At 45.3% G+C, this 26,462-nt stretch overlaps 1 protein-coding gene across 2 annotated transcripts in view; it reads left to right on the top strand.

Moving 5' to 3' along the window:
- Positions 1 to 26,462, top strand: part of MMEL1 (membrane metalloendopeptidase like 1) — a 536,727-nt gene that overhangs the window by 464,681 nt on the left and 45,584 nt on the right. For both annotated transcript variants that reach the window (XM_063943337.1, XM_063943336.1), the window contains exons 12-15: positions 8,234 to 8,327; positions 11,593 to 11,721; positions 20,272 to 20,370; positions 22,827 to 22,910. In XM_063943337.1, coding sequence (XP_063799407.1) covers positions 8,234 to 8,327; positions 11,593 to 11,721; positions 20,272 to 20,370; positions 22,827 to 22,910 — 406 coding nt within the window. The remainder of the gene's footprint in view (positions 1 to 8,233; positions 8,328 to 11,592; positions 11,722 to 20,271; positions 20,371 to 22,826; positions 22,911 to 26,462) is intronic.

Below are 26,462 nucleotides of genomic sequence, written 5' to 3'. Positions count from 1 at the left end.
CTTTTCAGAGACGACAATCTGATAATTATCAAAGAGAAAGATCATCTCAAAATACACAGGATGTGTATCAAGCGGAAGCAATGGTGGTGAGGCCGAAACAAAATTTCCGTCTCAACACCAATGCTGTAAATTCAATACAAACAACATATAAAAATAGCTCAGTTTTTTTAGAACAACAGGGACAAAACGACAAAGCTCTGTCCCCATATTACCATCAGAACAGGTACAATGCATTACGTATAAATACCCCCAAAAGAGGAAGAGACCCAAGCATAGAGGCCAACGAGGAGGGTCTAGAGTGCAGAGAAAAAAAGAGAGACTTGAAATATTGAAAAAATCCAACATATATAATTTGTCCTCAACAGAGCTAAGTCTGGATGACCATAAACTTCTGAGTCGTGGTCTTAAATTTGCCCCGACTAAACCTCCAGATTTGTTTAATTTATTTGTTGATTTGAATAGATACGTTCGTTCATTAACGAGAAAAAGATATTTTGCTTCTAAGAAATTAGACAAAATGCAAATAACAGGCTCATCTATTATATTAGACGATCAAGATTACACTGCCATTGAATTACTTGAGTCATTACAATTAGAGAGCAATGTCTCTTCAGCTCTGACGCCGTTATTTAGTACAGTTAGATCCGGTGAGAGACATAATAAATTCAAAAATAGGTCTCAATTCTTTCCACTGCACTCTAAGAGCCCCCAGATAGACATATTCTATAAAAAGACCTTAGATGATTTTGATGCCTTATGTTCCAGGGAGGCAAAAATTGTTAAATACAAACAGAATTTACATATAAGAGAAAGAAAGTCTTTACAGAAATTAATGAGAGACCCCTCCCTTGTTATTAAGCCAGCTGACAAGGGAGGGGGTATCGTTATTCAGGATACAGCTGATTACCTTTTAGAGGCAAAAAGACAGTTGGGTGACACCAACTTTTACACTAAATTGATGGGGAATCCCACTAAGGTCTATCTGAATTCTCTCACCATGTTGGTACAGGATGCATTTAATGATGGAGTTGTGACGAGAGAGGAAATGAATTATTTGATTCCTTCACATCCCATCACTCCCACATATTATCACCTTCCAAAAATTCATAAATCACTTACTACACCCCCGGGTCGACCCATTATTTCTGGTGTTGGGTCCCTCACAGCTAATTTATCACATTTTGTTGATTTTTTTTTGCAACCACTAGCTACTTCACTACGTTCTCACATAAAAGACACCACTTCTTTTTTAAATTCAATTTCTGAAATTAAATGGAAAGATACATATTTTTTTGTCACTTGTGATGTCAGTGCACTTTATTCAAACATTCCCCATATCAATGGGGTAGCCATTATTGAACAATATTTGAAGAAATCCGAGTTTTTATCGGAAAAATTGCAAAAATTCATTGTAGATTCAATATCGTTTATTTTATCGCACAATTATTTTTTCTTTGATAACACTTATTATTTACAGACACTGGGGACGGCCATGGGGACGAGGTTCGCGCCCAGTTTCGCCAACCTATACATGGGCGCCTTTGAAGACGCCCATGTGTGGGGGAGGAACTTGGGTGCGGACCTCGTCTTCTATGGCCGTTACATAGATGATTTATTTTTCATTTTTGATGGGGATTATTCACTCTGCACTAATCTCACTTCACTTCTAAATAATAACGAGTTTAATTTACAGTTCACTGGCACAACAGATAGAAGGTCCATTTCCTTTCTCGATATCACTCTTTCTATATTGGAAGAGAATATAGTGACCAAGACTTTCAGAAAAGAAGTGGACAACTATAACTTTCTTCACTTTGAAAGTATGCACTTTAAACCCTGGATGAGAAACATTCCATCAGGACAACTACGCCGATTACGACGCAATTGCAGTAAACAGGAAGATTTTGATGCACAAGCTTTTGAACTTATGAATGCACTTAAAGATAGAGGTTATCCTGCAGATCTAGTTAATTCTGCGTTAGAAAAAAACAATAAATTAGATCGGGCACAGCTTCTTAGTTATAAGACAGAGAATGTATCCTTTAAAGAGGATATACCGCATTTTTTCTCTAAATATAACAGTGCTTCAGGAAAAATCAAAAAGGTTTTGTCTAACAACTTCCCCATTTTATTGACAGATAAGATTCTCAAACCAATTATAGGTCCTTTTCCGTCTGTTATATTTAAAAAATCAGAAAATTTGAGACATCATCTCGCCCCGAGTCTCTTTATTGATAAGAGAACGACGGATAAGAAGTTAGAAAATTCGTCAGTCCCCTGGCTTATAAGTAGACCCAATGGTTGTTATAGATGTGGTGCAAGAAATTGCACCACATGTCTATATATTCAGAATAATTCACATTTTTTTGAATCTTCTCAGAAAGAAGAATTTGCAATAAAATCATTTATTAATTGCAATAGTGAATACACTATTTATATGTTAATTTGCCCTTGCGGGCTTAAATATATAGGGAGAACGACACGGAAGCTAAAAGTTCGGTTTTTAGAACACAGACGAAACATTATAAAAGGTTTTGTGAATCATGGGGTCTCTAAGCATTTTCTATATTCTCACAATAGAGATCCTAAAGGCATTAAAGTAATAGGCATTGAGACCATTAGCCCCACCTGTAGAGGGGGAGACAGATTTGGCAGGCTCTGCCATAGAGAGAACTTCTGGATACACAAATTGAGGTCACTTGTTCCAGGTGGTCTCAATGAGTGTATCGAGATAGATTAATAACATGTCCCACCCATTTAGTTATAGTAATTTCAGGCTATATGAATACAATCAAAAGTTGGTTGTGCTTTGTGCCTATGTAACCATAATAGGGGTCATATAGCTCTGTTGATATTGTAGTCTTAGTGTCCTTATGCACACTGTGTGTATTCATTGATCATGGTCTCCCTGGTATCTCTTTTTTTTATTTTTTATTTTTTGCAGGTCTTAAAAGTATTGATTCGGTAGGAAGTATCACCTCTGATGGTCTTTTTAATGCTGATTATTGTGGTACTTCAATTCAAGATATGACTACAATAGTTATGGACTAATAATTTAGAGATATGATAGGTTAATAATTGCTAATGATATATTTAGGAACAACTATCTCTTCATTTATCCATAATTTACTATATATAGTTCATATCTGGAATGTTATTAGAGATAACTAAATCTTGGTGTATATATAAGGAGCCAGGACTCTAATATATGTGTAAATCCTAGCACTCACATCGTGCATTGATTAATATAGCTAGGACAGATATCGTATTATTTCTCTGTGTTTTTTTGTTTTGGATTTAAATTTATTGGTCTCAATTTTACTTTGTTAAGTGCCTATGACAATTTATTTTTTAGTTAACTCCGCCATTGCTTTTTATTTAATTTTTTTCTTTTTTCTTTTTTATTCTTATCTGTATTTATTTTATTCTATGTGTACAAAATTATGTTTTATATTAGCATACTATATTTGGTATAGATGACCTAAGATACAGGTGTCTTTTAACAACCAGAGAATCAAGTACTAGTTGTGTGTAACCATCTGTGTATTATTAAATTGATTAAATCCACATGTATGGGCCCAATTAAGAGCCCTTTAAATACTATGCACTTTGTAGTAGGAGTCATCTTTGAGAAAGTCACGGGTCACGTGACGAAACGCGTCAGGACTCCTCCCCCACGTCTTTTCCACTGAACACCTATCCAGGTACCTTTGGCACGCAGATCCCCCTGCCTGTATTCTATCAGCGGCAGAAAGAGGTGACTACTCTTTTTGAAGATAATCCAACTGTGGGATCTGCACGGCGGCTAAAATTGGCCTCACCATCTTTCTACACTGCTGACTGTCGGCGGACGGTGCACGTCCAGGCAGTCCGAAAGAAATATCACAGTGCTGCTTGATCTTTGTGGACGGCTTACACCAGATTGGCTTTCCGTTTGCCGTATGCTCCTGCCTGCACGGCTTACATTGGAACATCAGGTAACTGAGCCAAAATCTGCAGCAAGTGGAGACGTTTATTCATCTCACGCACCCTCCAGCTGTATTATCTACAGGGCAAAATTTGGACTCACCCGGGGACGCTCGGGTTCACCAGCCCCTCTGGAGAGGTAATACCTTAAATTCCACACCGTCATTTATACAATAATTCTGATTGAAGTGCACACCCAAAACGTGCAGTCACTGGGACATTACCTGGAACTTTAATTTATTTTAATTTATTTTAGTTCAGTGGAAATTTGAATGTTATACATATAATTGATTAAAGCATAGATAACCTATGCAATTTTATATCTATAAACATATGTATGTGGTAATTACGATAGCTACTATTAATAATTATCTACACCAGAAGGTTTTTTATCAATTATTGTGAAAAATAAAAACTGTATACCCTCTTTTTATATTTAATTGATTCTTTGGTTGTTCTTTGAATCTGTGAATACATGGAGTGTGGAATTTATGAGCGCCTCTATTAATTCTTTTTATTATGCTCCCGGCACAATCTACAAAAAATTCAGACTGCGATCGCTGCTGCTGCAATGATCCAGTCTGAATTAGCCCCTATGTGCGAGAATAGAAAAAATACTTTTTCCCGCAGGTGCGATATTTTTGCTATTCAATTGGGTGCAGGTTTTTACATTTCTGAGAGGCGGGGAGTTTTTTCTCCGTAGCCCCAGAGCACAACCAGTTTTTCCAAAAGTACAGTACATATTTGTAGGAAAAATGGTTGGGAATTGCCCTGGAGCCCCTGCGGCACCCCCTCTAATGACTAATTAAGCAGTTGGAAGTTTTCAATTAGGTTAATTAGTCATTAATTACTCACCTCCGCAGTGCTGCCTCCTCCGGTTCTCTTTATCAGCGTCACAGAGAGAGAATGTCCAGGGTCCTGCCAGGCATTGGACAGCTACATACTACCCCCTTTACACCCTCTATGCCGCTACCCTGCACCTCCACAAACATTACACTACACTACCATCACTTCTCTACACCCCCCTCCCCGCACACACTACACTTCGCTTACCTTGTCTGGCTGGCTTCCTTCTTCATGTAGGGGGGCATTTTTTTAATTGGATGCCACTGGTATTGGGAGCACACATCTACGCGGTAATCCAAAATTGCACGTAAGATCCACGCAATTTTTTACATGCCAAACCTCGCGCCCAATTGAATATGTCCCATATACTGTAGTAATTGCCATTATTTTGGGGTAAATCCACTTAATTCATAGTATAATCGGGACAAAGCGGCTGATTCTCAGTCGGATGCATGTTGACTAATTTTCTGTATGCCCGTCTAAACCCGGGTTTGTTTAGCATTGAGTCTGTTTAGCCTGTTGATGTTTTAAACCACCAATGATTGGTGGCTTTGACAAACTGCCACTCTTATATTTACTGCATGTTTAATGTCAACAAAAATGTAACTAATATGTATAAACAAAAATACAGTATTCATTGAAATAGCTTCATAACTAACATTTAAAAGTGTATATATATATCAGTGGTGTGGCGCACGCAGGGGGGGTTTCTGAGTACCCAGAACCCCCCCCCTGCCTACCGATCCATGGGGGTAATTCCAAGTTGATCGCAGCAGGATTTTTGTTAGCAATTGGGCAAAACCATATGCACTGCAGGGGAGGCAGATATAACATGTGCAGAGAGAGATAGATTTGGGTGGGGGGAGTTCAATATGCAATCTAATTTGCAGTGTAAAAATAAAGCAGCCAGTATTTACCCTGCACAGAAATAAAATAACCCACCCAAATCTAACTCTCTCTGCAAATGTTATATCTGCCACACCTGCAGTGCACATGGTTTTGCCCAATTGCTATCAAAAATCCTGCTGCGATCAACTTGGAATTACCCCCCATCTCCGCATCACTGTCCGTCCCCACTCGACCCATCGCCGCAACCGCACCACAGCCTGTCCTCCCGTGAGCTGGAGCTCCGTCAGGGAAGCTGCCGTGGATGTTAGTGTGTGGGTGGTGCAGGAGGCCCAGAAGAAATTAGCGTCACGGCGGGATGGGAGAGGAAGGGAGCAGTTTGCACTGCGGGGGATTGCTACTGCACAGTGCCTGAGACTTACAGGAGCAGCATGGTGGGGGCAGGGTGAGGCACTGGTACCTGCACATCAGCAGGAGCCCGGCGGTAGTAGCAGGAGCCCAGCGGTAGAAGACCCTCGCATCCCAAAGAATCAGATGGAGCTACAGCTGCTGCACTCAGGTGACAGGTCTACTGTGAAGCAGCATTGAACTGGCTGCAGGGATTCCAGGGGAGGGGGGCACAGTGGCTGGGAGAGAATGGGGGGGGGGGGGGTTTGACACAGCAACTTGGAAAGAAGAAAGGTGGGGGGGTGGAGGTGACAGTGACTGGGACAGAACACAGGGTGGGGTTGACACAGTGACAGGGACAGAATACTTAATTTTATATATATATATATATATATATATATATATTATTGCTGGTAATAGGGATGCTATTAAAGCCTTTAAGGTATGTGGCAATCAGGTTAGGTTTAAACCTTTAAATGGCAGGGCTAGTGTGTACAAACAAGTCATATTGGATTATCGCAATCTAATCTGTGCAAATGGACCCTCCATGTACAAGGATAATGGGTGGGATGTACTAATGTACATCGCCGCCCATCGCCTCCCTGCGCCACGATGCTGATCGCATATGTACTAACATATGCGATCAGCATTGCAGAGGACAGCTCTTCCGATAAGAGCTGTCCTCCACGATGCGCAGCGGCAGCCTGACTTCCGGGATTCGGCCCCAGAAGTCAGTCTACGCATGCGCGGGGTGACGGGGGCGGCCGCAGGAGAGAAGCCCATAGGCTTCTGGCGTACCCCGCCGCGGCGCTGTCCTGCCGGCCGGGGGTTAATACATCAGGAAAATGCGGTAAACAGGGAGTTTACCGCATTTTCCACTTAGTACATCCCGCCCAATTTGTTCATAGGTCCGATCAGATTGTAGTGTGTGTGGCCAGCATTAAGGCTCATCTATTGCCTACAAGGAGTGAAGGTTTTAGGGCAGGGAATCCTCCCAACTATGGTCACTAGGCACACGAATAGTCCAGGTTTTAATTATAGCCATACTAGAGATGTGCGGTTTGGTTCTCCAGAAATCCGAATCCACTCGATTTTTGTTACCTGAACTGAACCAAAACCTGTTCCTGGATCTCCCATGGAGATCCAATCAGAACCAAGTCCCACTTCAGATCTTCTTGCGGCTAGGGAATTCAAATTTTAAATCCAAATTTGGGTTTTGGATTGCAAAAATTGTTATCAATGATTATCGATTTTTATAGATTTTTATCGATTTTTAACAGAACCAAAAACAGAATCTGAACCAAACACTTACCAAAATCAAAACCTGATGAATCAGGACCAAAATCAAAACACAGGTGTTTGTGCACATTGATCTAAGAATGTGTGCTCAAGCATGGATATCATTAAAACCTGGACTGTTAGTGTGCCTTGAGGACCGTGTTTGGGAACCCCTGTTTTAGCAGTATGTAGTGCACATTTGCTGCTACCAAAGAATGCTATGGGGGGAGGAAGGGGGGGGGATTAATTTAGCTATAGGGTTTACCATGTGGTTAATTGCCACACCGGGGTGAAGCCAGTTAGCGGGGATTACCCTGCGTGCAAGTTCCCACAGTCGGACTGAACCTCACAGCTCCATGAGCTGCAAAGTAAAGTCCACAGAGAAAAGACAAAATCAGGTTCGTGCGAGAGAAAACCCCCCATTGATTCCGCCATTTACAGTACACGGAATCGGTGGGTTTCTGCGCCTGAATCCCAATTTTTAGGTGCGTGAAAAAGGCAATTTAATTGAATAGGCTTTCCCCACGCTGCAGTTTTTTTTGCTGGTAATTAGTACCGGGGTAAACCCCACAGCTAATTCTTTACCCCCCCCCCCCTATGTGTCTAGTTTAGTGTTACTCGTGGGACCCTAACAGTGCATGTTTTCCAGTTCATCTAGCTGACACACAGGTGTGCTAATTGACTAATACAATAGATCTATAGGTGGTAATATTTATTCCTGGGGTTACCTTGAAAACATGCACGAATAGGGTTCCGTGGTTGGTTTTCCCTTATACAGGATTCGTTGCTACTTTAAAACATTGTCTTGACTCGCCAGAATCTCGCCGATGCCTGCATCTCGCAGGATATTACATTTACCCCTTTGTGTTTCATCTCTTACTCTCTGCACACTTTCTTCCATCTCCCCCAGCACTTTACAGAACTATCTAGTTTGGCGACTGGTAATCGACCGAGTGAGCAGCCTGAGCAGACGCTATAAAGATGCACGGGCCAACTACAGAAAGGTAATTTACAGTATTCATTTACAACGTGGCCCTGTAGAGTAGCTTTCTGTGTAACTGCAATATAAATCTGTATTTTGACAAGCTCTTTGGGTAAAGAGAGTTAATTGACAGATAAATACTGAAAGAATCACTTACAGTAGTGCAGTCACTGGCGACGAGAGGGCTGGTGGGCGGGTACTAATAACCTGGTTTGTTGGAGGGATGATGCGCATACCCCGCCCTGAATCTGCATGGCGCCTCCCTTTGGAGCACATGGGCCCACTTCGTGGACCCGCAATTTATTTTTTGTAATATATTTTATTAGGGCATGCCCCCTATAGTACCCGGGCCTGGCGCTGCTTTCTACAGCCCTGAATACAGTGGTTGTCAAATTCGGTCTTCACTACCCCAAACAGCCCACGTTTCCAGGTCACCCAGCAGGTGCACAGGTGCACTCATTACTCGCACATTTTAAAAGATCCACAGGTGGAGCTAAATATTTCACTTGTGATTCTGTGGGGAGACCTGGAAAACATGCAGTGCTTGGGGTCCTGAAGACCCAGTTTGAGAACCTATGAATTCACACAACAATGGAGTTAGTGTAATGGGCCCTACAGACTGGGTGACCCGCCGCCGAGCTGTACGACCGCCGATACGGCAGACGGGCAACCCGGCAGCGAGGGGGTTTACGGGGGGGGGGGGAAGTCTCTTTACTCCCCCGTCACCCGGCTCCATAGCAGTGCATGCAAACATGGACGAGATCGTCCATATTGGCCTGCATGCACAAGCGACCTGCCACCAACGATGAACGAGCGTTCATTGTTGCTGCCTCCACACTGAATGTTATGAAGGAGTTCTCGTTCATTAATGAACGAGAACGTTCATATCGTTTAGTTCTATCGGCCAGTGTGTAGGGCCCTTAAGTGCTGCTTGAGTTTCAGTCTTGTCAGGGAAGGTTACAAGCATAATTAAATCAGAAATATATTCTTTGTTTATTCAGAAGTAATATTGAATATTTAAGTGTTAAATGTTACTCTATGTTACGGTATTTTTAACAGTAGGTAATTATACATAAAGTATAAAATATGAGCATTCACTGGACCAAGATGGGAAAAGTAAATTCATAGACTGTAGTAGGATTTCTTGGAATCTCTTAGAACCTCATCAATTTTCTTCAAATAAAGAAGAATTTTCCTTTTATCTACAGTTGCTGTATTCTTTATTACTGTAGATGTCAACAGTCTATTTGGTCGATGCAGAGTTGAATTGATTCCACATTGAGTTCACGGCATTATGGACCTTATTCAACTTCATTTGCAGTTCAGCTATTTTAGAAAAACTACAACTGGCTGCGATCGCATGCTGTGGGCCGCCCAGCACAGGGTAAGGCCATACTTGCCTACCTGACCCTCTCCATGAGGGAGAAAATGCTCTATTCCTGGACTTTCCTGGTAATGTATGATTGCCATCACCTGTGGTGAGCTAGGTAATTGATAAGAAAGGTGTTTCACCACAGGTGATGGCAATCATACATTACCAGGAAAGTCCAGGAACAGAGCATTTTCTCCCTCATGGAGAGGGTCAGGTAGGCAAGTTTGGGTAAGGCCGCCCAGCATGCAAATACCCAGCAGCGATGCGATCCCAATGCAATCTCATCGCTGAATTGTGGAAGCCCCCCCCGCGAAAGACAGGCTCATGGCGGCCATGTTTTCACTCACAGCGGCCACGTGTGATGTCACGTGGCCACCCTTAAAATGGCACTGCCCAGCCCCCATTTTCCCCACAACACCGAGTTGATGTCCACCCGATGCCCATCTCTGTCAATCATGCGTGCCAGCCCACATACTCGCATTGCAGCTGATGCGTGTTTGCAGTAAAGCACGGGTCGGTGGTATGATTATGCAACACATCTCTGACCCATGCTGAATAAGGTCCTATATGCTTATTTTCACCCATATGTAGCCGCCATGTTACCAGGGACATACTCTACTGCGCATGTGCGAATGACTGGGAAAATGGCCGCAGAGCCATTTTCCAAGTGATTTCTTCTGCCGACGTGGGACTTCGGGGAGGTAAATAATTGATCATGGGTGCAAGGTGCGTGGTCTGGGTCCCCTGGACCCAGGGGCCAGTGTGCACCACACCAATTATAGATACACTCATAGGCCTGCGCAGAACATTTTATTAGGGGGTGCACCGTCGGAGGGGTGTATTTAGCACCACCTACTGGGCGTGTCTAGCACCACCTATTGGGCGTGTCTAGCACCACCTATTGGCACTCAAAGCAATATAAACATATGCCCCCAGCGGTGCACCTTACTCAATAACTCCAGCGGTGCCAGATACACACTTGCCCCCAGTGGTGCCAGATACACACTTGCCCCCAGTGGTGCCAGATACACACTTGCCCCCAGCGGTGCCAGATACACACATGCCCCCAGAGGTGCCAGATACACAAATGCCCCCAGCGGTGCCAGATACATATGCCCCCAGTGGTGCCAGATACATAAATGCCCCCAGCGGTGCCAGATACATATGCCCCCAGCGGTGCCAGATACACAAATGCCCCCAGCGGTGCCAGATACGTATGCCCCCAGCGGTGCCACATACATAAATGCCCCCAGCGGTGCCAGATACATATGCCCCCAGCGGTGCCAGATACATAAATGCCCCCAGTGGTGCCAGATACATAAATGCCCCCAGTGGGGCAGATACATATGACCCCAGCGGTGCCAGATACATTATGCCCCCAGTGGTGCCAGATACATAAATACCCTCAGTGGTGTCAGATACATATGCCCCCATTTGTGCTCACCCTCCTCTGTTGCCAGTGCCGCCGATTTCCGTCTCTGCCACTGAGGGGCGGAGAGCGCAGCGTGCGTTTCTCCTGTGCCTCACTTCACTGAGTCCCTGGCTGTGCCCGGCGGCCATTTGAAATATGCCGCTGGCTTGTGAGCCAATCAAAGCTCACGTGCTGGCAGCCAATTAAGAGCCGGTCTGCGAGCTCTGATTGGCTGACAGCCGAGAGACATTGTAAATGACTGCCGGAGACGGGGACACACAGTGAGGGGCAGGAGAGACGCGCGCAGCGCTCTCCTCCTTTCAAGTTCAGTGTCAGACTGAGAAGGGAATTGGCGGCAGCAGCAACAGGCGTGCGCGTGTGTGCGGGGGTGCCGGACATTAGGGGGAGCCTGTGCACACCAGGCACCCCCCTTGCGCACGCCTATGGATACACTTATGCAAAGCAGATATTAGTGACATAAAGTTCTTGCTTGTGTCTCTCCAGGCCCTGTATGGGACCACATTGGAAGACGCCCGCTGGAGGGAATGTGTCAGCTACGTAAACAGCAACATGGAGAATGCGGTTGGAGCTATGTATGTCAAGGAAGCATTTGCTGGTGAGAGCAAGAGGATGGTATGTAACATTTACATTACCATACTACCCATCTATAAATGACGTGCCATACCCAAATAGATCCCACATCGTAAATAAGTGAAGGGTCAGGACACATTCCTTGTCTACAGAAAATATACTGGTAATAAGTGGTGGTTCCAGGGGTGGGGCTGCAGCACAGTACAAAATTCAGATATGGGAGCCACACCAACTGCCACCCCAAACACTGCTGAACATCACCGGCCGGGACTCACTGGCAGTTGGTGTGGTGACCCTATTTGAATTTTGGACTGCGCTGCAGCCCATACTCTGGAGCCGCTTCTGTGTGGTAATCCTGATTTCCTCATAGCATTTACAGCTCGGGGTGCAACATAAAACATTCAGGGTGCAACCAGTGTCCTTTTTAACGGTTCAGTAATGGGGAGTAAATACACCAAAAGTGAAGTCACACCCATCCCTTTATGATATGCAGTTTTTCAATATATGTTTCCTTCTCCTATTCTCCTTCCAGAGCACATTCATTATTTGTCCCCATTAATATTATTAATACTTACTTCTGTAATGTCAGTATACTGTCATACAGTGCACATCCACAGCAGCACTGGTACACAGGGCCAGATTTACTAAGGGGCTAATTCAGACCTGATCGCAGCAGCAATAAGGTCTGAACTGCGCATGTGCCGGCGCCAGCGCATGCCAGACAGCCGACGGCTGCCTCAGCTCTGCGATCGCCTCGGCCTGATTGTTCGGTGGACGGAGGGGGCAGGCCGGCGGCGTTAGGGGTGCGGTCCGAGCAACACAGGTGTGCCCGGACCATGCGGGGGGAGGGCCACGGCAGCTGCGTGACGTCACACGCAGCCGCTGTGACCCTCACAGCGACGGGTAGCTCCCTGCCAGCGCGCAGGAGCTGTGCTGATAGGGGGCTACTCTTCAAGTACAAAGGCATCGCCGCCGTGCAATGCTTTTCTACTTGTGCTACAGGGCAGGGCCTGACATGCGGGGTGGACTAGCCCTGTGCTGGGCGTCCCCCCGCATGTCAGGGAATCTGATCGTAGATGTGCTAAATCTAGCACATCTACGATCAGGTCAGAATTAGGCCCTAAGCCTGGTGAAGAGATAAATTGGGAGGTGATAACACACCAGCCAGTCAGCTCCTAACTGTCATTTTTCAGTAATTGACAGTCTACTACCATTTGGGGGCTGGGAGTGGGCAACGGCATGTTGCCTCCATTTTGGGGGTAGTGATGAGTACAGGGTCTCCATTGATTTCCTGACCTCTTTGTTGGATCTGCGATGGCGGGCTTGCGAGATTCCATGGGTCACGCAGCTGGCCGATGGTGTCGTAGGTGATCCGATGCTACATCCTCAGATACAGTACGGCTCACTAATCGCAAGCAGGAGATGTGCAGAAAAGATAGGCCTCACCTGCCATAGACTTTGTACTCCAGAGTTTTGACTCTAAAAATTATTAGAATAATAAAAAGAAGATATTTCTAATATATTCTTTGTATTTTTCATATACTTTATTTAGTCAAAACTCCGGCATGTACATAAGTATGACAGGAAAGGCTCTGCCTCGCTTGCCTCAACCCACCGCACAACACTACGGCAATGGCAAGGGGATTTGTTTGGCATTTATAGCAGTGGCGCAAGTGCTAGTTTGGCACAGTGGTGTAGCTGCTTACATAGATATCCATTCAGTTGAGGGTTATCATATACTCACTGTGGAAATGTATCAAGCGGAAGACCAGATATACAGCATCCTGTAGCCCTGTTACAGACTTAATTTGAAGAAATGTATTTCTACGTATAGGAAAGGGCAAGCAGTTTCACTTTTTCATTGTGTGGTAGCTTTGCCTGTAACTCATATTCCATACTTGGAGCTTTTCCTTAGCCACAAAAGGCATAAACTGGTGAAAGATTGTCCGCCTGGTCCTGTTTTTACTAGAGATGAGTGGGTTCGGTTCCCTGAGAACCGAACTCCCCCCGAACATCAAGCTCCGAGTCCGGCTCGGGACTTCCGTCAGACTCGGAAACCAGTACAAGGCAAAACGTCATCATCCCGCTGTCGGAATCTTGCGGGTTTTGGATTCCATATAAACAGCCGCATGTCGCCGCCTTTTTCTCTCCGAACTTGGAGAATGAGGGAGACAGACCTCTGTCTCTCTCTGTGGGTGGTGACATCGGGTGGGGTTAGTGTGTGCTCTGTAGGGGTGCTGCTGCAGTCACTGTGGTGTACCTGTGCTGTGTTATGGGTGCTGTCTTGGCTGTCCTGGCTGTCACTGGTGTTTCATGTGCTGCTGCTGTACATGGGTGTTGCTGTCCTGGCTGTCACTATGTTGTACAGGGTGCAGGGGAACTGTCCTCCTGTATGCTGGAAAATAAAGGGGTGCTGCTGGTCCTGTATGTTGTAAAAATTCAGGGGTGCAGGTGTTAAAAATTAAAAGCACACTGCTCCTGTATGCTTTAAAATATAGGGGTGCTCCTGGCCCTGTATGTTGTAAAAATTCAGAGGTGCAGTTGTTAAAAATTAAAAGCACACTGCTGTATGCTGTAAAATATAGGGGTGTTGCTGTTCAAATAACATTACACTGGCCCTCTGTGCTATAAAAATTCAGGGTTGCAGTGAAAATCAATGTACACTGGCCCTGTCTTGTATGCTGTAATAATTCTAGGGTGCAGTGAAAATCAATGTACACTGGCCCTGTCTTGTATGCTGTAATAATTCTAGGGTGCAGTGAAAATCAATGTACACTGGTCCTGTCTTGTATGCTGTAATTATTCTAGGGTGCAGTGAAAATCAATGTACACTGGCCCTGTCTTGTATGCTGTAATTATGCCAGGGTGCAGTGAAAATCAATGTACACTGGTCCTGTCTTGAATGCTGTAATTATTCTTGGGTGCAGTGAAAATCAATGTACACTGGCCCTGTCTTGTATGCTGTAAAATTACAGGGGTGTTGTGAAAAAACAGGGGTGCTGGCACTGTCTGTGGTTGCGACGTCTAGGCCTGACCTTCACAACACTGTAAGGGAAGAGGAGGCTCGTACCACCATTTGCACGCCCCCTGCAAGTGTTGGGAGTAGCACCGCCAGTCCAGTTGCTGATATTGAGATTGAGGATGTCACTGCAGAAGTACACCAGGATGAGGAAGATATGGGTGTAGCTGGCGCTGCGGAGGAAGTTGACGGTGAGGATTCTGATGGTGATGTGGTCTGTATGAATAAGGCACCAGTGGAGACAGTTGTTGGCCATGGGATGAAAAAGCCCATTGTCATGCCTGGGCAAAATACCAAAAAAGCCACCTCTTCGGTGTGGAATTATTTCTCCACAAATCCAGACAACAGGTGTCAAGCCATCTGTTGCCTTTGTCAGTCCATAATAAGTTGGGGTAAGGACGTTAACCACCTAGGAACATCCTCCCTTATACGTCACCTGCAGCACATTCATCATAAGTCATTGTCAAGCTCAGAAACTTTGGGTAATAGCATAAGCAGTCCACTGACACCTAAATGATGTGGTTTTATTTCAATATTATTTCTCTGTGAGGATGAGGATGTAAACACTGAAGGGGGTCGGGGAGGGGGGGGGGGGGTATCTGAGGGTGACATCTTGCCACTGTAGAGCCAGGTTGTACAAGGAGAGATTAATTGCTTCTTTTGTAGTGGGGGTCCAAACAAAACAGTCATTTCAGCCACAGTTGTGTGGCAGACCCTGTCGCTGAAATGATTGGTTTGTTAAAGTGTGCATGTCCTGTTTATACAACATAAGGGTGGGTGGGAGGGCCCGTGGGAGGGCCCAAGGACAATTCCATCTTCTAACCTCTTTTTCTTCTTTGCATGATGTGCTGTTTGGGGGCTAGTTTTTAAAACTGCCATCCTGTCTGATACTGCAGTGCCTTTCCTAGATGGGCCAGGTGTTTGTGTCGCTTAGCTTAGTCATCCAGTGACCTCGGTGCAACCTTTTGGCCTAAAAACAATATTGTGAGGTGTTCAGAATAGACTGGAAATGAGTGGAAATGAATGTTATTGAGGTTAACAATACCATAGGATCAAAATTACCCCCAAATTCTGTGATTTTAGCTGGTTTTATGTTTTTTTTTTTAAATCATCCAGATCCAAAACCCGAAAGGGTGGTTTTGGCAAAACCAATCCAGATCCAAAACACAAGCAGGGATCCAGAATCAAAACCAAAACACAAAATCCGAAAAGTGCCAGATGCACATCTCTAGTTTTTACAAGACATTGGATAATATCAATAATCACAACAATTAATAAGAATATTTTAATATGATTGTGCAAGGTTTTCAGAAAACTGTTGTACAGATAAGTTTAGGCAAAATATGGTATGCTGTCCATAGCAATTGTACCTCTGCTTTCATTTTTATATACTGTGGGGGTAATTCCAAGTTGATCGCAGCAGGATTTTTTTTAGTAGTTGGGCAAAACCATGTGCACTGCAGGGGAGGCAGATATAACATGTGCAGAGAGAGTTAGATTTGGGTGGGTTATTCTGTTTCTGTACAGGGTAAATACCGGCTGCTTTATTTTTACACTGCAATCTAGATTGCAGATTGAACACACCACACCCAAATCTAACTCTCTCTGCACATGTTACATCTGCCTCCCCTGCAGTGTACATGGTTTTGCCCAACTGCTAAAAAAAATCTTGCTGCGATCAACTCAGAATTACCCCGTGTTTTATTTTTATCATTTGTTTCTACCGCTGACATAAGGTACCTCACTTAACACCTAAAATAGGACTACTGCCTAAAACCACACGTTTAAATTGCAGAAACACACTTCGGCTGCCATTTGGCATTTGGACTGTAGAAATAACCTTCCTTGGCAAAATATGTAGCGATAATTGTTTCCAGGATTGCAGAGGTTGCTAAGGAGAGTTTGTTTTAAATAACCTATGTGTCATACTGTATATTGCAACAAGACTGTTTTCCTGACTTTTCAACAGAAGATTTCAGGCAGAAGTCCCAGTGTGTTATTAAATAATTTCACTTAGGTAAAGTCATTTTTGAGTTGAGTTATTTCTTAAGAACCAGCTGATCTAAATTAAGACATGTATTATAAAACATAGTCCCTGCTTTTGTTTTATAGGTTTATGACTGAGGTAATAATCCAAGCAAAGATGGCTACCTCTTTTTAGCTTTATTTTGTAACTTTGTTTAAAAATAAAAAAAAATCATGTTTGGATGGAATTGCACAGCCAAAAGAAAGCAAGTGTGCAATTCCGTGCCATTAAAATTTAAATGCAACATGAGGCATCTGTAGGAGATAGATGCCTCCTGTTAGCATTTGTGAGGCACAGCATCAAATCACGACAGCTGTCATCGTGATCATTCCCTATGGATTCAGGCAACGATCAGCCTGCATAAGCTGAAGCTTACTCATACTGGCCATAGAATCCGGACACCTGGGTCCAGGAAATTTGTGCCCGATGACGCAGACCCTGGGCCAATCATGCCATCAATATAGGGGTGACACGCCCCCATTTTAAATAACAGTGTCAGGCTCCACCCCCACATCACCCCCAAAACACTGCAGCATGATAATCAGGCTGCGGGTAACAGGGGGCAGCGACCAACATCGTAAGACCCATTCTGCACATACACAAATCCCCAAAACATTGTGTTGTACCAAACCATCATGTTAGTTTACAAATATGAATCAGGCCCTAAGGGGTAAATTTACTAAGATGTGAGTTCTAGTTAAGATGGGATGTTGCCCATAGCAACCAATCAGATTCCAGGTATTATCTTCTAGAAGGTGCTAGATAACTGAGAAGTAGACTCTGGTTGCTATGGGCATCATCACATCTTAAATAGAACTCCCATCTTAGTAAATTTACCCCTAAGTGTCCACCAGAGCTTATATTGTGCTAAATGAAAGCTGTTCAAACATGAAGGGGCTCTTTGTTATATTCACTGTGTAGTAGCTGCAATGCATTGTGAAGATTGGAACATGTACTGCTGTGTTTCAGTGCCGCATTTGGAAATATACTGATGTAGTGCAGGTCATTTCTACTCCCATAGCACAGGTTACGAAGTACAATTTTTCCAGGTATAATGTTAACGTTCATGCTGAGTCCAATTATCTCTGGATTCTGGAATGAACCCGAGGCACCCGGAGAAAACACACGTGTGGGGAGAACATACAAACTACACCCATAAATGATCATTGCGTCCCTGTCCCTCCCATCTCCCTAGGAAGAGGTTGGGATAAGTGAGGGTTGACAACTCCTCCAGATGTCCACGTGACTCACCAAAATACAGGTGTTGTTGTGGAGCAGGCGCAATGACTAGTAAAGCAGACACATACAGTATGCTGTATATGGGTGGAAATACACCATTTGTCTATGCACTTTCCTTTTGATTAAGTTACACCCATTTTTTGTTACCAAATCTGCACCAGTGCTTGTATTCAATACTGCACGTCCTGGGAACTCATATAGTGAAAGCGCCAGGGACAAAATGCAGTAATGGAGGGCAGTAGAAGCAGATGAGAATTTCAATCGGGTCTCCTATGGTAGGCAGGACCTATGAAAACTGGATTAAATAGAAGTTAATTCGGGTTCAGTATGATTTGCCAATGGACAAGATGCCGGCAGTGGCATCCCATCCATCAGAATCCCGACAGACCCCCATTAATCCCTCTAACCCTCACGTTTTCCCTACCCTAACTCTCCCTTGTGGGTGCCTAACCTTAACCCTCTCTGCTTGGTGTCTAACACTAACCCTCCCTTCCCTGCAGCCTAACCCTAACCCCTCTTCCCTTCCCTGCAGCCTAACCCTAACCCCTCTTCCCTTCCCTGCAGCCTAACCCTAACCCCTCTTCCCTTCCCTGCTGCCTAACCCTTACCCCCCTTCCCTGCTGCCTATCCCTAACCCTCCCTGCTTGATGCCTAACTCTAACCTCTCCTTTTAAGTGCCTAACCCTCCCTCCCCGGGCCCTAACCCTACCCCTTCCATCCCTGCTTCCTAACCACCCTTCTTCTGCCTAAATCTAACCCCCCTTCCCTGCTGCCTAACCCTAACCCCCCTTCCCTGCTGCCTGAGCCTAACCCTTTCCTTACCTGCTGCCTAACCTTAACCGCCCTTCCCTGCATCCTAACCCCCTTTCCTTCCCTGCTGCCTGGGATCCGGACTGAAAATCGACAGTAACTAGGTCGACAATGTCTAGGTCGACCACTATTGGTCGACAGTAACTAGGTCGACAGGGTGTCTAGGTCGACAGGGTCTTTAGGTCGACATGTTCTAGGTCGACAGGTCAAAGGGTCGACATGAGTTTTTCACAATTTTTTTCTTTTTTTGAACCTTTTTATACTTAACGATCCACGTGGACTACGATTGGAACGGTAATCTGTGCCGAGCGAAGCGAAGGCAACATGCCCAAAGAATGGCGAGCGAAGCGAGCCATGCGAGGGGACGTGGTGCACTAATTGGGGTTCCCGGTCACTCTACGAAGAAAACGACACCAAAATAACATTAAAAACTCATGTCGACCTTTTGACCTGTCGACCTAGAACATGTCGACCTAAAGACCCTGTCGACCTAGACACCCTGTCGACCTAGTTACTGTCGACCAATAGTGGTCGACCTAGACATTGTCGACCTAGTTACTGTCGACTTTCAATACCAGACCCCTGCTGCCTAACCCTAACCCCGCCTCCCTGCTGCCTAACCCTAACCCCCCTTCCCTACCCTGCTGCCTAACCCTAACCCCCCTTCCCTGCTGCCTAACCCTAACCCTTTCCTTACCTGCTGCCTAACCATAACCGCCCTTCCCTGCATCCTAACCCCCTTCCCTTCCCTGCTGCCTAACCCTAACCCCCCTTCCCTGCTGCCTAACCCTAACCCCCCTTCCCTGCTGCCTAACCCAAACCCTCCCTGCTTGATGCCTAACTCTAACCTCTCCTTCTAAGTGCCTAAACCTAACCCTCCCTCCCAGGGCCCTAACCCTACCCCTCCCATCCCTGCTTCCTAACCACCCTTCTTCTGCCTAAATCTAACTCCCCCACCCCCTTCGCGCAGCAGGACGGCAGCACGTCACGCTGTGAGGACGATCGGGATGCTGGCTGTCGGTAATGTGCATCCCGAGCAGCGTTGGTATGTAGACTCCGGCATTGCGTCCTCCCACGGGATCCTGGCGTCGGTAAATTGACCGCCGGGAAGCTAACTGCTTCCCGTTAATTCTTTATTATATGCGATTTACGCTTAGTTTCCTTAGTCAGGCTTTAGGGGAGTTCTATTTGAGTTGCCTTCGGTTCTTCAAGGACATCTGCTGGCTCAAAGAAATGTAATCTAAGGAAATTACTCTGCAAAGTCACTTTATAAATGTGGCCCAAAGTTACAGCACTGCCCCTATAACACGTATGGGACAGCTCAGTCAGGAGGTATAGCAGGCAGACTGATGAACACCGAACATTTAATTTATTCTAGGTGTAGTCTACCAGATGTAGGTGTATTCTTATTCTAGATGTATATTTTTATTATTTCTGTACATGCATACTGTATATATATGATAGTGTTTTACTGTTCTGCTTATTTAACTTCTTATAGATCAGCGACCTCATAAATAAAGTGCGTGAAGCCTTTATTGAGACTTTGGATGAGTTACAGTGGATGGATGGCACGTCAAAGGAAAAGGCACAAGAAAAAGTGTGTAAAACAGCCGCAGAATGGATGTTTTTTCTGTAATTTTGTAAAGTGTATTATTGTTGTAAGAGTCGCTGAGATTCAGGAAACACTCTCAAATAGCTGTGTGGAGATGAGCAACAAGAGGCCCAACCTGCAAATAAAACTTTAGCGATACACAAAGTATAATATTGATTTTTGTGAAGTTTCTAAGATGGGGAGGGGTGCATTCGTGGGGAGGGGACTGTGCATTGCTCTCAACAAGTCGGCAGTGACAGGCGTACGGGCCTCAATAGCAACCGATCAGAACATCTCGCCACTTGTGTACCATGATAGACTTAGTCGTAGTAGGTAAGCACTGTAAACCCACCCTATGTATTACCAAAATCTAAAAACTCTAGATAACCGACTTCCATTATCATGAGAATGGGAAATGAGCGCTCCCAGGCTTTACTTTTAGAATAATGATCCATCATGGAATGCAGATAAGGTAACTATAGTGTATATGTCTAATAAATTATTATTACTTGTTAAGAGAAGTATTCACCATAGATTACAGGGTTTTTTTTTTTACATTTTGATTAGTCCTTATTACTAACAATATTATAGTGGGGGAGGGTACTCATAGCTTTACAGCTGTGTTTGCTATCACAGTCCTGTATAGTCCACTGTGAATATGATTTAGGTACAGATGTAGTCACGCTTACCGTGGCTTCACCGTGCAATACGTGCATGCCGGGTGCACCTAGTTGCACCTACGCCCGGCCTTGGCTGGCTGCGGCAATTGCCACTCAATACATTCTTAAGGGCACTGGTGCGACTAAGACGCACCCACATGCCAGGCATGCATGTAGTCGCAGCAAACGAGGTGCATTTGCGTCTAGATGTAGCCATGATGAGCGTGGCTAAATCTGTATGTTTAGTTAAAGACAATGGGCGGGATGCCGTACAAACTCGGACGTTTTTTTTTTATAGGGGCAATCATTTGCAAGGCATGGTTTAGCCTTGTACACGATTGCCCCTTTAAAAAATGGCGGCATTCAGCCAGCATCCCGCGCAGCTGCCGAACACGAACTTTAAAACATCCCACCCAATATCTCACCTGACTTTAATATTGATAAGCTTTACCCTTATATAACACATTTTGTTGTATAATGGGGGGTAATTCCGAGTTGATCGCAGCAGGAACTTTGTTAGCAGTTGGGCAAAACCATGTGCACTGCAGGGGAGGCAGATATAACATGTGCAGAGAGAGATAGATTTGGGTGGGGTGTGTTCAATCTTCAATCTAATTTGCAGTGTAAAAATAATGCAGCCAGTATTTACCCTGCACAGAAACAAAATAACCCACCCAAATCTAACTCTCTCTGCACATGTTACATCTGCCTCACCTGCAGTGCACATGGTTTTGCCTAATTGCTAACATGGGCCCTCATTCCGAGTTGTTCGCTCGCAAGCTGCTTTTAGCAGCAGTGCACACGCTAAGCCGCCGCCTACTGGGAGTGAATCTTAGCTTATCAAAATTGCGAACGAAAGATTCGCAATATTGCGAAAAGACATCTCTGTGCAGTTTCTGAGTAGCTCGAGACTTACTCTTCCAGTGCGATCGGTTCAGTGCTTGTCGTTCCTGGTTTGACGTCACAAACACACCCAGCGTTCGCCCAGACACTCCCCCGTTTCTCCAGCCACTCCCGCGTTTTTCCCAGAAACGTTAGCGTTTTTTCAAACACTCCCATAAAACGTCCAGTTTTCGCCCAGAAACACCCACTTCCTGTCAATCACATTACGATCACCAGAACAAAGAAAAAACCTCTTAATGCCGTGAGTAAAATACCTAACTGCATAGCAAATTTACTTGGCACAGTCGCAGTGCGAACATTGCACATGCGCAGTTAGCGGAAAATAGCTGCGATGCGAAGAAAATTACAGAGCGAACAACTCGGAATGACCCCCATAGTTCCTGCTGCGATCAACTCAGAATTACCCCCATGGAGCACACAGATAAAGGGAACAGACAAGCCCATTAGGTGTTCGTTGGTATAGTGACAACTTACAAAGTAATTTAGAACGCACGGCTCTGCTTATAAAGCTTTAAGAATGCAGATGTTAAATAAATTAGGATCTGATGAATAAACACTTTTGCTTATCTTGGTGTGTGGTCCGCTGGCTGACACCGATTTACGGTACTCTGCAGTCCACGGCAGGTCCTGTTTTGGAAATTCTAGTAAAACTACAAGAAAAGGAATATTGCCCAATTTGCAGAGTATTTACATTCTTTAACTAATGAAGTATCTTGAAGAATGTTGATATTTCAACAACTTTTGGGGAGTGTAATGAGGCATCTCCAAATCTCGTGTTTTGCATCTTTGTTGTTGCTACAGCAACTGGGTAATATACGCCCTATTTACTTACATTTCTGCGTCATACTGTAATATCTACAGTAAGTCAACATCAAAGTAAACACATCTGTTGTTTTACAGGCTCTATCCATCAAAGAGCAAATTGGATATCCAGACTACATTTTGGAAGATCAGAATGATAAACTGGACCAGGAATCCTCACAAGTAAGTGGAGTTAGGGGGAGATTTAGCAAACCTCGGAGAGAGATAAAGAGGAGAGAGATAAAGTACCAACCAATCAGCTCACGACAGTTTACAGGCTGTATTTGCAAAATAGCAGGAGCGGATTGGTTGGTATTTTATCTCTATCCATGGAAAATGGTCGACACAGAAATAGGTTGATGCAATATTTTTGTATGTTTTTGGTGTCGTTTTCTCCGTCTGAGCACGTGGGCCCCCAGTGAGTGTACCGCGTTCCCTCGCATAGCTCACTTCGCTCACCTTGCCTTGAGCAAGGTGCCTGTTGACCTTTTGTACCTGTCGAACATAAGCACTGTCGACCGTTCACAGGTCGACCTAATGACCGTGTGGACCTTTTTACCATGTCGATCTAATGCATGTCGACCATATGGTGTTGACCTGTTGACTGTCTTACTAGACACTGTAGATCTGCTGACCCATAACCTAGTTTCGGGGCCCCTCACCCAACCCTCATGCCTTTGCCATCTATGCCTCGCTTACTTCCTGCCATCAGGCTGCCTTTCATTGTTCGCACCTCATGTCACCTGTCTGTTTCCTCCCCCAACCCTAGATTGTGAGCTCCTTGGAGCAGGGCCCTCTTCCCTCCTGTTCTCACAGCCCTCTTCTCTTGCACTTCAGTTACAGCTCTCTCATACAGTACGTAGCAAAAGTCTATACCTGCATCTCCTCTCACTCGTTACTGTTTATCTCCTCCAGTGGCTGTCTGCTCCTAGCAGTATGCCAACTACTCCTTTGCTTCCTTACATCTCTGCTGTAGTGTGTACTGAGAACTGTGGTGCTAATTGTTACCTGTGCTCTGGCTTGGACTGGCCCACAGGGGTACAGGGGAAACCACCGGTGGGCCCCACTGCCTTGGGGCCCACCTCCTGCTGTAAGGATCAGATTCCAGATTGTGCACTTGAATTATGCATTATACATATGTTACCTTATTCTGGACGGGTGTAGTATGGTATGCCGGCGGCCGGGCTCCCGGCGACCAGCATACCGGCGCCGGGAGCCCATCCGCCGGCATACCGACAGCGTGGCAAGCGCAAATGAGCCCCTTGCGGGCTCTCTGTGCTCGCCACACTGCGCTCGCCACGCTGCGGGCACAGTGGCGCACCACGCTATTTATTCTCCCTCCAGGGGGGTCGTGGACCCCCACGAGGGAGAAAATCTGTCGGTATGCCAGTTGTCGGGATTCCGGCGCCGGTATACTGTGTGCCGGGATCCCAACAGTCGGCAACCTGAAGACCACCCTTCTGGACTATGGTGTATTTTCTACAGTGCATTGCTGTTATTAATCTGATACATTATCATGCATGCAGCATCTGAATTACTGTATATATTTATGAAGGGGCCCAGACATTGCAATCTCTAATGGTTAGTGAAACCAATGAGGTGGCAGACCCCTCCCCTCTGCAGACTCACCACACCCCTAAACATGGGCCCCTACCACTGCATTCCCCCGGTGGGCCCTACATGCCCCAGTCCGACACTGCCTGTGCTCTGTTTTAGTTTTTCTGTTACTGTAATGTTAAGTTCTGTCTACCCTGTATTGTTCTAATGTCTGTCATGTGTACGGCACCTGGAAACACTTGTGGCCCCCTATAAATAAAATTTAATATTAATAATAATAATACAAACCAAACCACAGGGGTCCATACTCATTTCTAATTGAAATGTATTTCATGGTTGTTACTAATCTAAATTTCTAACACTACCAAAGAATTAAAATCCTACAGTGCATCCGGAAAGTATGCACAGCGCTTCACTTTAAATTCATTTTTCCCCTCAAAATTCTACACACAATACCCCATCCCTGTCTTCCTCAGTACGGGGGTGCCGGGATTGTTCCCAGTGACCACATACTGGGAATAGTCCAATGGTAGTCCCCGGCCGTCACATGACCCCAGCAACCAATAGGAGCAAGGCGGGAGATTCAAAATGAAGTGCTGGGCAGAGACACAGCGCCTGAGTATCGTCGCTGCATAGCTACCCCCAGACTCACGCTGCAGTTCATGGAAGCGGGTTTCCAGCTCTCTGAGTGCTTCCAGCATTACAGTGTGTATCCGGCTCTCTGAGCTCCAGTGCTTCCAGCATTACAGTGTGTATCCGGCTCTCTGAGCTCCAGTGCTTCCAGCATTACAGTGTGTATCCGGCTCTCTGAGCTCCAGTGCTTCCAGCATTACAGTGTGTATCCGGCTCTCTGAGCTCCAGTGGTTCCAGCATTACAGTGTGTATCCAGCTCTCTGAGTGCTTCCAGCATTACAGTGTGTATCCGGCTCTCTGAGCTCCAGTGCTTCCAGCATTACAGTGTGTATCCGGCTCTCTGAGCTCCAGTGCTTCCAGCATTACAGTGAGTATCCAGCTCTCTGAGTGCTTCCAGCATTACAGTGTGTATCCGGCTCTCTGAGCTCCAGTGCTTCCAGCATTACAGTGAGTATCCAGCTCTCTGAGTGCTTCCAGCATTACAGTGTGTATCCGGCTCTCTGAGCTCCAGTGCTTCCAGCATTACAGTGTGTATCCGGCTCTCTGAGCTCCAGTGCTTCCAGCATTACAGTGTGTATCCGGCTCTCTGAGCTCCAGTGCTTCCAGCATTACAGTGTGTATCCGGCTCTCTGAGCTCCAGTGCTTCCAGCATTACAGTGTGTATCCGGCTCTTTGAGCTCCAGTGCTTCCAGCATTACAGTGTGTATCCAGCTCTCTGAGCTCCAGTGCTTCCAGCATTGCAGTGTGTACACAGCTCTCTGAGTGCTTCCAGCATTACCAGTTCTCCAGCATCGTTCACAAGTCATGACTCATTTCATCATTCAGTGTTCTTCAGCATCGTTCACAAGTCATCACTCATTTCTTCATTCGGTGTTCTTCGGCATCGGTCACAAGTCATCACTCATTTCTTCATTCAGTGTTCTTCAGCATCATTCACAAGTCATCACTCATTTCTTCATTTAGTGTTCTTCAGCATCGTTTCCAAGTCATCACTCATTTCTTCATTCAGTGTTCTTCAGCATCGTTTCCAAGTCATCACTAATTTTTTCATTCAGTGTTCTTCAGCATCGTTCACAAGTCATCACTCATTTCTTCATTCAGTGCTCTTCAGTATCGTTCACAAGTCGTCACTCGTTTCCTCATTCCGAGTTCTTCAGCATCGTTCTCAAATCACCATTTCATCTTTTCATTCAGTGTTCTTTTGGCATCGTTCTCAAACATTAGTTACAAATAAAGCTGCATGAGGAAGACCTACACCCGGCCATCTCTATTTCAACCCAGCTACGGTTCCTCTTCCCGACCATCGGAAGACTCCCTGAGTACCCAATCCCCTCGACCCAGGTCTGTGACACATTCCTTTTTGGAGAGAGAAGAACCTTCCAGAAGGGCAACCATCTCTGCAGCAATCCACCAATCAGGCCTGTATGGTAGAGTGGCCAGACGGAAGCCACTCCTTAGTAAAAAGCACATGGCAGCCCGCCTGGAGTTTGCCAAAATGCACCTGAAGGACTCTCAGACCATAAGAAACAAAATTCTCTGGTCTGA

The sequence above is a fragment of the Pseudophryne corroboree genome, chromosome 10, assembly GCF_028390025.1.
Source record: "Pseudophryne corroboree isolate aPseCor3 chromosome 10, aPseCor3.hap2, whole genome shotgun sequence".
NCBI classification, from domain to species: domain Eukaryota; kingdom Metazoa; phylum Chordata; class Amphibia; order Anura; family Myobatrachidae; genus Pseudophryne; species Pseudophryne corroboree.
Note: the sequence above shows the minus strand (reverse complement) of the source record. Positions and strands in the feature narration are given on the sequence as shown.